General features: G+C 39.4%; 1 protein-coding gene across 1 annotated transcript; it reads right to left on the bottom strand.

Moving 5' to 3' along the window:
* Window positions 1-1,605: 1,605 nt before the first annotated feature.
* Window positions 1,606-11,399, bottom strand: LOC114615903 (focadhesin-like; the record flags this gene model as incomplete). The annotated part of the gene is made up of 4 exons (XM_028761499.1): window positions 1,606-1,695; window positions 5,687-5,925; window positions 8,200-8,316; window positions 11,291-11,399. Coding segments are annotated over 4 exons (555 nt in total), but the record flags the coding sequence as incomplete, so codon positions are not given.
* Between the last annotated feature and the right edge of the window lie 885 nt (window positions 11,400-12,284).

Raw genomic sequence — 12,284 nt, 5'->3', positions numbered from 1 at the left:
TAAGGTTAGATACACTTAGACATGTGATGCCTTTAAGACATGAACACCTATACCATAGAGCTGGATGGAAGCAGTATGTGAACTGTCCTCTACAGTTCCAGCTGGTGGACACCTTGCAGTGCTTGAACTGTAAGCTTTTTCTTATCTTTCTAACATCCTGGACTATGGCTATGGGGAGAATCTGGGGAGAATGGACAGGAAAAAAGGAAAGGTCTGATGCGGGATTCCTACTTGTTGGCTATTAAGACAATAGAAATGCAAATATTAGACTCAAAATCTCAATCATATGATTTGAAAAATAACTGCATGCCCTTATATCCCTCATTAGTCATTTTCTATATTCAGAAGACTTCAATCTCCCTTCCCATACTCAGACTGTACTCTAAAGAAGTCACAGGATCCCCGAGGAATCTCTTGAGGAACTGTCAGGTCTCCATTCAGTCTTATCCTGTATACAAAGATCTTCCTGTATACAAAGATCTCATCAGTGCCACCTATTACAGAGACCAACTGTATTTATGATAAAAATCCTCCATAAACTTCCCTTTGAATGGCTACGTCGCTACTTTATCTATTCTTTGTTAGTCTGAGCCCAAGAAACTAGCTACTATCTAGGGATAACAGAAAAGGGTAAATTGTTAGTTCTAAACTGTTGTGTTTTCTAGAAACAATGGACCCCAGAGTATTCAAACCTGAGATACCAAAACATAGAAGTCAAGAGAGGTAAAAGCTATTGTTGACAATATTCCACAAAACATAACAAAACTATATTATTCAGCCATACAAGTCTCAGATATTAGATTAGAGATTAGATGTATAACAGCACATTTAACAGTTTTTATATTATTCTTTTATGATTATTTTCACTTTGTTAGATTTCAATATTAGAATGAAACCATAAAATATAAGATTTTTTTTTGTTTTTGTTTTTGTTTTTTTCTTTGTTTTTTTGTTTTTCAAGACAGGGTTTCTCTGTGTAACCCTGGCTGTCCTGGAACTCATTCTGTAGACCAGGCTGGCCTCGAACTCAGAAATCCACCTGCCTCTGCCTCCCAAGTGCTGGGACTAAAGGCGTGCGCCACCACCGCCCGGCAAGATATTTCATTTAAAAAAAAAAAAAAAAAAAACCTTTACAAAGAATGAGGACCAAATGGGGGTTGGTGGAAGACCCATAACCGTTAAAACGATTGTGAACCTCTGATATAATAAATGGCTGTTTCCATTTGATACCTCAGACAATGGTTTTCCAGGGACATTCAAATTGTCAGAGGCTCTCTTTGCCCACTCCTATTCAAATCATTTCAGCTAATCTTGAAACAAGGTTGAGTGAAACATTCTGGTCAGAGGTCCAAAGCAAGATGCAAATCTTGGTAACGGGAGAATTAAGCTATAAAACAGCACACATTGCTCTATACTTAAGTAACCTGTCCACTGATAACAGGGTTTTAGAACAAAACAGCTTTGGTACAAGATTCTTTACAATTACTGCTGAGCACACTCTACCTCAAAACTCGAGATCAGATCCTGCAAACACTTTACCACAGCCTCCAAGGCTGTCACTATCAGACACACGCTAAGCATCAGTTATGAACATAACCAACATACTTGTACTCAAGACTGGAGTCAAAACAGCAGCTTTCCAGGGCATCCAAGGACTTCATCAGAAGAAGGTTCATCTGTTGGCCAGACATGTCACTAGATAAGGGGACAGGGACAATGAATTACTAATAATCACTCAACTGTTCCAAGTTCATGGCATACCTGGGAGTGTGAGGCTCAATGGTGGAGTGCTTGCCCAGTACGCATAAGACTCTGGCTTTGATCCCCAGTACCATAAGACAAATAAAATGCATTCTGGTCCAGAGAGATGGCTTAACAGGTAAGGGTGCTTGTCTAACACATTCAGTGAGCCTGAGGATCTGTGTCTGATTCCCCAACATAATCAATGTCGACAAACGATTCCTACAAATAATCCTCCAATCTTCACATGTGCACCATGGCAAGCATGCCACACACATGTTAACATATACACAGCTAGATACATGTTAATAAAAAAGGTCAAAGTTCTTCAAATAAAGTCTTTTTCTGTCACTATCTACTGGAAATTTCAGCCTTCCTTTATATGTAAAAAAAATAATGTAGTAACAATATCGGTGACTCACGTATGTTCGTTTTTGTAGACAGGATAAATTAAACTGAAAATTATTCAGTAATCAAGTTCTGAAGGATGTAACCAATTACAAACAATAAGTTCTAAAGCTTCCTTTGAATCCTCTCTGTGTATTTAAATTTGAAATCACTGAAGAACATAATTTCAAATATTTCTAAAAATGTAAAAATGATACTTTTGAAGCAAATAGAATAAAACTATTGATAAAGTTGTTATTCATTCCAAATATCTTCTCTCCTGGGAGGGATGCAGCTATGACTCCATGTCTCAGTTGTATGGGTTGCCAGTGAGGTTTATTCCTTTAATTATATAGTTTTTTTAAGGAGGAAAATTCTCTAGCCCTACATTTTTGCGCTTCTATATGATAATTGGTTTTTATAATTGTCTTAGTGAGAATTAAGACTGGATAGCAAAAGAAGCCTTAGATAGGAGCTCTCTGGCTCTTTCCTCAGGCAAAGCTGTGGGCCTCCTCACTCACACTGTATTACCCAGGGTTCCTAGGGCTCAGCCCCTTCTCTTCATCCTCAGATCATATTGGATGAAATACAGCCCAAGGATACTAAGCAGCCAGAGAACACTTTACAGCTTCCAAACCAAGACTACAGCAGTGCTTGGATTATACTGAGGCATGAGAGAAGCCTTGGAGGATGGACAGACAGACAGACAGACAGAGATACATACATATATATGGGGTATAAGAGGGGCATTAAATAAGTTCCTTTAGAACTATTCTTAGGAATAAAGTACAATTATATATTCTCATACTGAGATCATATTTACATCCTCCACAGGTTATGACAGTGGCAAGAAGCTTCGTGTAATGAACCTTCCTGAATAATCCTAGGTAGGAATTCAAATTCAGGAAAATCGTAAGCTAGATTAACTGTGATGAGTCTCTTCTAGGAGGGAGGATGTACTCTGAACAATGCAGTCCTGACGTTTGTTCAAGGGGCACTTCACGTACCCATTTCAAGCCAATAGCGCTCTTGGTACTTAGCTTTATTTTATATTATTTATATTATTTTGTAAATATTTTGCCTGCATGTTTGTTTCTGCATCATGTGTGTGCTTGGTGCCCAAGGGAGCCAGAAAAGGGCATAGGAGATCCCCTAAGACTTGACTCACAGATGCTTGTAAGCTGCTGTGTGGGTGCTAGGAATCAAACTGCAGCCCTCTGGAAGAGCAGCCAGTGCTGTTAACCACTGAGTTATCTCTCCAACTCCAATGTTTGGTTATATTTTTAAGATTCATTTTATTTTAAGTTTTCTGTCTGTGCTTGGTGCCTGTGTAGGAGTGTCTGCACATGAGTGTGGATCCCCTTAAAAGCCAGAAGAGTGTAGTAGAGCCCCTGGAGTAACAGTTACAGTGAGCCACCCAACAAGGTAGTAGGTGCCAAACTCAGGTTGTTTGGAAAAGCAGCAAGCACTCGTAACCACTGAGGAATCTCTCCAGCCCCTAGCCTTTATTTTAGGAAAAAAGAAAAAAGAAAAACAACAAAGAGACAAGTCTGAAAAACTACAACATCTGGTAATATTATAATTACCAAGTAAAACATCTACTGGTAGAAAGAGCAAATATTTCTGATTTCTCTGCTCTAAAAGAAATGGGCAAGTACGAACCAGGGATTTTTATATGTTGGTGACTATACTATCAGAACACAGATCCAAGAAAAAAATAATGCTTTTAGGCAAAGTTAACATCTATAGGTACTCAGGGCTAGGCATGGTGGCACACAACTTTAATCCCAGCACTTAGGACTTTGAGGCCAGTCTGGTCTACACATTGAGTTCCAGGACAGCCAGGGCTACATAGAGAGACTCTGTCTTAAAAAATAATCAAACAAATCTATCAGTATTCCCAGTGACTCAGCCAAGGATGAGCTTCCTGTGTCCTTGCCCAGGATTCCCTGCAGGTTCAGATTCAAGTAAGAGAGACAGGGGTGGAAGGCAACCTGGGAATGAGGGCTGAATGTGCACGTGTCGGCTTTCCAGGCAGCATGATTAAACTAAACCCCAAGCAAACCTGACAGTCATAAAGCCAGTGCAGCACCTTATCCCAAGTTAATGAAGAAGTGAGCCCAGCCAGGGTGGGATGAAGCGAGTCCCCTACAGCTGAACTGCCAAGGGCTCGGTTTTAGATGTAAAAACACACTGCTTAGAAGCAAACCGAGGAAGAGCCTGAACACAGATGGCGAGGAGAGCGCCGTTTGTTGTACAGCAGCAAAGGGGAAAATCACTTTGAAGCCTTAAGCTTTTACAAAACACTTTATGTTCTATCAGACACAGGAGGAATGAATGGAGGCGTCGATTCCCATGCAAGGGGCATATTCTTTGTTCACATCTAGAGCTGGGCCTCTATGAATATTCTGGGCATGTCTCATTTTCATTTGCAGATACTATGCCAGTCATTCCACTTATCTGACAGATGTTTCCAGAAGCTAAAGATGTACTCTTGAAATATACCGTTCCCAAGAGCAATAGTAATCTCCCCCAAAACACAATAGTGTTTGTTCAAGGTAACTAAATTACAAACACAAACTTAAATCGAGCACTTCAGATGCTGTGTAACACCATCCAGTTTATCCACCACACAGTTAGCTTTGGGGCCATTATATGCTACCAACTAGCAAGTATAAGGACATCTAACACCATAGCTGGATATTTTTCCCTATATCATATTTCGAGTGTAGCAGGAAGCGGCTGAAATTTAAGTCACTACCATTAATAATCATAGTAAACAAATATGTCAAACTGCACTACAATCAACCTGGATGCATAAAATTTTAAGAAAATACAGGGAAAATTTTAGAAAATACAGAGAAAAGACCAATTATTAAGAAAGCTAAGATAGATTAATTGATTTGTAGGAAAAGTTGCCCATTTAGTGGAATTTTCCACCTGGGTCTTTTATATTCCATTTGCACCATTCATGGATAATGCTAGCAGCCGAAAAATGAGCAATCAAACCGAATAAAGCACCCAGCATAATATGCACAGATTAGGACTCTTTAAAGATTACTAAAATGTAGCCAGGTTATAGAACAAAAGGAGCATTTTTGAAGCTGAGTACATGCTGCTCTCGGGTGATTCAGTGATGCCCAGCATCCCTCTGCTACATGGGACTCCCGGGTTGTTTCTTCCCCATTTATGGAGATGTCAATACAGGAACAGCAATGAAGGGGAGGGGAGAAGTTTCTCTTCACTTACAGTACTCTAAGACTGGTGTCCATGCCTATTAATTATACATTTGTACTTCTATCTCAGACTGAGATGGTTTTCAAGTAATCAGTCACTTGAATAATAACCCTCAAAGAATACTAATATCCACATAATATTTTAGGCAGCAAAATTCACCCATATATGAGAATAAACAATTCAACCATCTCAAAAAGTTTAGCAAGCACATACTGCTCAGATGCAATGCTTAGGTACTTGCATGTGTGTGTGCGTGTGTGTGTGTGTATTACATCACCTAAATCACAAAGAGGAAACATAGCAATACTTCAATCAACTGTACCTGAGTTTCTCTTCACACAAGCGAGAGAGAAACATCCCCAACGCAAGGCCCATGTGGATTTGCACGGCTTGAGATTCATCAGCACTTGGTTTCCCAGGTAACCTGGCAGTCAGCATGTTCAGGATTTCCTCAACCTTCTCTTTGCAAGAGATAATGACAACCGGCACTAGGAGAGACAAAGCCGTGGCGGCCGCAGAGCGCGCAATAGCACTTGCCGTGTTCTCACCAGAATAGGACTTCTAGGGCAACCAAAGAAAGAAATCGGGTTAGCCTCTTGCTTAAAACACAAAGGGTGTACATCTATCATGAGTGCTACAGTGATGCAAGCTTCTACACCTGCACAAAAAGGAGACTCTCAGTGTGTTTGCTGCACACGCAGCTTTTAGTCAATGCTCATCTACTACTGAGCAACCAGTAATGTTCTCTGAAATTTCAAAGATGGAATTCTAAGTGCCCATGTTTAGAGGCTGTGGATTCTCTCACTATATAAATTCAGTTTCAATGTTTTAAAAAGCCTGCATCCATATAACAGGGAAGCCAAATGTAAAGCTGTCTGAATGTAGACATGCCACGTTACACTTGTCCAGAAAGCTAGGACTTGTCCAGTAAAGAAACGAGAAAGGGATGTGGAAAAGAGACGTTTACTAGGGAGGAACAGGTGGAAGTCCAGCACAAGGGTCTACTGGCACATCTCCCAAGTTTTTTGTGGGAATACAACCCAATAGATGGATTATTTTCTACAGGGGGTTAATTCCTTTTAATTAAGAGGGAAGTTGAAATTCTAAAAGCTTCTGGTTACAAAGCAGTAACCAGCTATTCAAAAGGAAACTGGGGGCTCTACATGTGCCTTCTGATATGCAATTATGGGAAGAGAAATGAATAACAGCCCTAATAAAATGACAGGGCAGCTGAACATGAACAGCATCTGCAAGAGTCCCACGTTGGAGCACTCTACCACACATGCTATACGTTTTGTAAATTTGTCTTAAGTAGAGAAGAAAGCCTCTTTATCACCCTCACTGTTATCCATTTTGGATTTTCAGACATGCCATAAAAGTGGCCTTATGCCTGGCAGTCAAAGCACGGTACAATGTGTTTTAATTCTGTGTGTATTTGCTCCCTAAGCTCTAGTACTTTAAGATAGAAATCAAGCATCTAGGACATTATACTGAATGCTAATATAATGTCTTCAAATGACAATGTTTCTTAAAAGGACTCAGCTATATATGACACAGGAAATAAAGGAAGTGACCTTTGAAATATGTCCTTAAAATAAATAGTAATATAAAAAAGAATTGAAAAAGTAAGCGGCAAATTCTGACCTGGACGATAAAGAGTTTGTCTTATTGGTTTACAAGAACTAAGCAGAATGTCTATGATTCTCACATTAGTGTCTTGTTCTGGTGAATTTCTGACCCACATAGTTACTCTATAAGCTTCAAAACAATTTAAGCAAATTGTTCCTTTTCTGGAGGATTCCTTTTCTGAACAAAATCTAACTTCCAATTTAGTTTTGCATTATTTATTAAGTCATTTTTTTTGTCCAAAAATGTACTTAAAATCTAGTATTGGATCCTGGGCCCAAGATCAATACATACCTGGTCCTCCCAAGGGCAGGGTAAAAAGAAGTAGAGTATTTACAGAGAATAAACTGGGCAATGGACTTCGGACTAAAACCATAATATTCGCAACAGTTCAGGATCTATGCTATGTTTTTCATTAAACAACTGTGAGCCAAAGCAACTTAGCTGACTGGCCTGTAATCTCTCTAATACCCTATGCAATGGCTACTGAAAGGACAAAACCAAAATAACAATACACAATTGCAGGAGTAACCACATAGGGAACATTAGACAGCAACAAGATGCACACTTCACAGCTTCAGTCATTAGAATACCATCATGAAACAGAGAAAGATGTGGGTGGCCGTAAATTTTCATGTGACCAACAGTATTACTTGGTATTTGCAAAGAATTTTACTGTTTTGAAAATACAACACTTTTCATAACTTAACTAATTTCACCTTCACAGTCTTTGGTAAGTCAGAAAGGCACGGCAAAGGATCTTTACTTTTATTTCATAAACAAGGAAAACAAGAATGATAATGGTGAACTGCCAAGTCAATAGTCACAAAACTGAGGGGGTGGCATGAGGCATTCATTACAGAGGATGCTGTTATTCTTTTCATTTTATTCATAACGACAAAAAAAAGACCAAATATCTCCCCTTGACCTTGACTATACATCAGAAAAAATTCTAGAGCTTTCATAATGCTAGTACGTGGCACATACCCTAAACCAACTCAATCAAACAAGGAGCCTACGCATCAGTCTTTCTACACACACAGACACAGACACACACACACACACACACACACACACACACACACACACACCTTCAAACCTATAGTCAGAAGCAGAAATTACTATACCATGTCATAGTTTTCATGTGAGGAATGGATGTCAGGATAGTCAACCCTTGCAATTCTGGTCCTTTATATTTCTTGTACTTACATGATAAAAGCAGGTGAAGAGTTGTCCTCTGGGGTGGTAATGGCTATCCACAATGACCAGGAGAGTATTAAGCACCATGGAAACCCACTCTTTCACTGGTAAGAAATTAGGTTGGACCTGTAGATGAGGAACAATGTGATATGATAGTAGAAAAAATATATAACAAATCTAAACTTTACTTTGGCATCTAAACTTTATTTTACAGCCCTTTTTGTTGTTAAATAATGAAATGCTGACCTCACAAAGTAAACTTTATCTGCTTGGAGTACATGAAGTGAAGAGAGTTGACAAAGGTATGTCCATACCTGTTCCCCAACAAGAATAAAATTACATTTTATTCAATGATTATCAGAACTGGGAAGACAGGGGCTACAGCAGAATATACTCAGGTTTCCTCTGCCCAGTGAATTGTGATGAAAATCACATACACAAGAGACGTGAAAAAAATAAATTGAAAATTTCCAAACTTTATGACTTACCATTTCACAAATTGACCAATTAGCCTGAAACAGTTTGAGCAACGTCTCTAGCATTTCTGCTCAATATTACATATGACCATCCATCAGTTATCATGACCATTCACCTAACTAACAAATTATAAAAAAAACTCCATTCACTAAAAAAAAAAAAAAAAAAAAAAGACTTGGTGATAAAAGTCACCCGTGGCCACCGGATTAGAAACATTAATCTTAAGATCTTTTGTTATTGGTCACACTTGTTTAACTTTAATCAAATAATGAGATCTGGACTTTGTATTGATAAAAGGCCAAAGGCAAGGTCAATAAAAATAAAAGCAAAGTGCCATTCTTAGCCTGTATGGCTTCTCAGTCTGATAAAACTGGAAGTAGGGGACAAAGCATATGAGAATCTAGGACTTCAACTTTGAGCTATACCTCCAGCTATTATGGGGCAAATTAACTTCACAACTACTAATTCACCATAATTATCCCCCAAGAAAAGGGATTCTATAAAGTGCATGAACTTTTGGGGTTACAGATCAAGTTAGTATGTAGTGTTTAATAAAGTATCCCATGGCTCTTTGAATGAAATGAAACATTTATCTTTGTCATTATTAAAACAAAATTCTGGGTTCAATGTCAAATATTTGAATGCTAAGTAATTATCCTGTTATCATTCGTGTACTAATCCCAGTCCTCATTCCCTTCTCTACATGAACATCTGTAGCTCTTGTCTCACAGTACTGACTCTCTTGCTCACTGGTGACAGTGTCACTGGATAGAAAATCCAGGTTATTAGTTTCCAACAACTCAGGCGAGACACAGAGTAACAGTGAAAGTATGTAGATTTACTGAGAAGCAGAATTAGAGCAGCCTAAGCAAAGAGCTGACTACTCAAGAGCCTACAGTTCATTGAGGAGGTGTTGGGTTTAGGCAGAGGGAGGAGCTGCTTCCAGCGGCAGGCAGAAAGTAGATCCTAACCAGTTAATATAACTTTGGAAGACCTGCACTTAGCCCATAGAAGGCATCTGATCCTGACTTAGGGATCACTTCAAGGATAGATCCCCCTCATCGGCCTTGGCCAGGAATGGTTTGAATAGGTCATGCTTATCTTTCCTCCTATGAGGACATGTCTCACCAAAATTATCAGGAGAGAAGACACTGGGTAGTACCTTACAGGTAACACATTTTTCCCCCAAGGGTAGTTGCCTTGGCTCACAGGGCTGTTCCCAAATTACCTACTTCAATAACACCCTTTAGATAATTCTCTCTTCTCCATTATTTGGGGATTAATTAAATGCTCAGATGAAGCTTCATCCATAGCCTACTCACGGGGTGGGAACAGGATCCTGTGGATCTAAATTGTAAATGGTGGATACAAGCAAGACAAAAAAAAATGACCTAAGTGAGCATGCTCTGCTAAGATATTTCAAGAGCACTCTGTAAGAGGTTCCCTTTTTCCTGGCCAAACCTAGCCTTTAAACTTTGTCTTCAATTCCAAGGGTTTCCAAAGTCCATGCATTTTCAGTTATTTTTTTTTTTAAAATGAACGGGAGGAACATTTCTTTCCATCCAGAAAAGCACCATGAAAGTAGAGTACAGAGCCAGGTATGAGAATAACAGCTATAAAATGAGACAGGACAGTGAGTTGGAGGCACTCTGGGCCATATAAGGAGACCCTACTTTAAAACTCAAACAACCCCAATGAAGACAGAACAAAAGAGAGTACAAATGGCTCATAGAAAACTCCTCTAAGACAAAGGCAGTAAAGGTTAATGATGCTTATTGTTATTGAGAGCTTATCATTTACCTGCTAATGTGAGATGACCTGTGAACTGGTGTGTGCGCGCGCGTGTGCATGCATGCGCACGCACTCATTTAATTTTCATAATTCTGTTATCTGTGAAGTACTGTCATTCCATATTATAGATGGGAAAACAGGTTCTAAAAGTGGAAATCACTACACATAGACTGTGTAGCTAATAAGTCAAAGTAATGAAATTTAAATATAAGCCTCTGTTATTCGAAAGCCTATGTTCTGTTTTGTTTCTTTAACTACTCAGGCCACATCAGACCCATTCTGGCTGATGATAGCTAACAGACAATAGAACTGAAAACAAGAACAAATCCACATCTTTTTATTTTGACAGATATGAATTATCTGAAAAAGTACATTGGAAATGAATATTGGCCAACCTGTCAGGTGTTTAATTAAGAAATAAATGCCTTGCAAAAATGAACAGGCACTTTATCATTGACATCTACAATTAAAATGCAAAGTGCAATTTTTTCAATGTGTAAACACAGCTTATTTATCATTGTTTGACAGTATTGTTCACTTTCTGTAAGCCTGGTTAACCTTCTAAGATTGTTTACTAGTGATGTAATCACAAAAAGACAGCCCTTGTTTCATAAAATTGTCACCTTCAAAGGAAACTGGCCACTTAACTACAGTGAGGAAAGCATAGCAGCAAGTCAGGAAGAGAGGAGGGCTCACAGTAAGGGCTCACCAAGTAGCAGAACCTGATGATGCACTCACAGAATTTAACCTTGCAAACCTAGATGCAGGCCACTTAAATAATGACTAAAGAAATGTAACCAAAGCCCACATGCCCAAAATCTTTCCAACTCACCTCCACGACTCCATCAGAATCTGAGGATAGGCTGGCTTCATGCTTGGACACCACGACAGCAAGGCTGCTTAAGGCCAACAGTGCATTGCCTTTGACCACCGGACTCTCTCTATGGTAAAAGATCCCAAGAGAAGACTTAGAAGACCAAGAGAGAGGCATTATCATGGAAGAGCAGACACGGTAGAAAAGCACCTCTGCTCCAGCACAAATCTAGTTCAAACAAGAAGGAAGATGTGGGTATGGAGGGCTAAAAAAAGATGGTCCAGTGGTTAGAGTACTTTTTCTTTCATAGGACCTGGGTTTAGTTCCCAGGACCCACATGGTGGCTATGGTGTTCTGAATGGAAATGGCCCCAGAGATTCACAGGGACTGGCAATACTGGAGAAGTGGCCTTGTTGAAGAAAGTATATCAGGGGGTTCCCACACAAGCAGAGGGTGGGGTCTTTGAGGTTCAGAAGCTCAAGACAGGGCCAGTGTCACTCTCTCTGCCTGCTGCCTTCCCATCTGGAGGTAGAACTCACAGCCTCCTCTCTAACTCCATATCTGCCTGCATGCTAACATGCTTGCTGCCCTGAGGATAATGGACTAAAGCTCTAAACCTGTAAGTCAGCCTCAATGAAATGTTTTCCTTTATAAGAACTGCCATGGTCATGGTGTCTCTTCACAGCAACAGAAACCATAACTAAGACAGTAGCTCATTCCACTTCCAGGAATCTGACATTCTTCTAAACCCCATGGGCATCAGGCATACACATGATACATATACAGACAAAACACTCGTACATACAAAATAAAAATAATTAGCCAGGTGTGATGGTGCACACCTTTAATCCCAGCACTCAGGAGGCAGATGCAGGCAGATCTCTGTGAATTCAAGGTAATCATGGTCTACATGGTGAGTTCGAAAACAGGCAGGGACACTTGGTGATCCCTGTCCTGAAATTAAGTAAAATAAAATAAAATAAAATAAAATAAAATAAAATAAAATAAAATA

The sequence above is a fragment of the Grammomys surdaster genome, unplaced genomic scaffold (genome assembly GCF_004785775.1).
Source record: "Grammomys surdaster isolate TR1022 unplaced genomic scaffold, NIH_TR_1.0 189489, whole genome shotgun sequence".
Taxonomy (NCBI): Eukaryota; Metazoa; Chordata; class Mammalia; order Rodentia; family Muridae; genus Grammomys; species Grammomys surdaster.
This window is presented reverse-complemented; position numbering and strand designations above follow the sequence as displayed.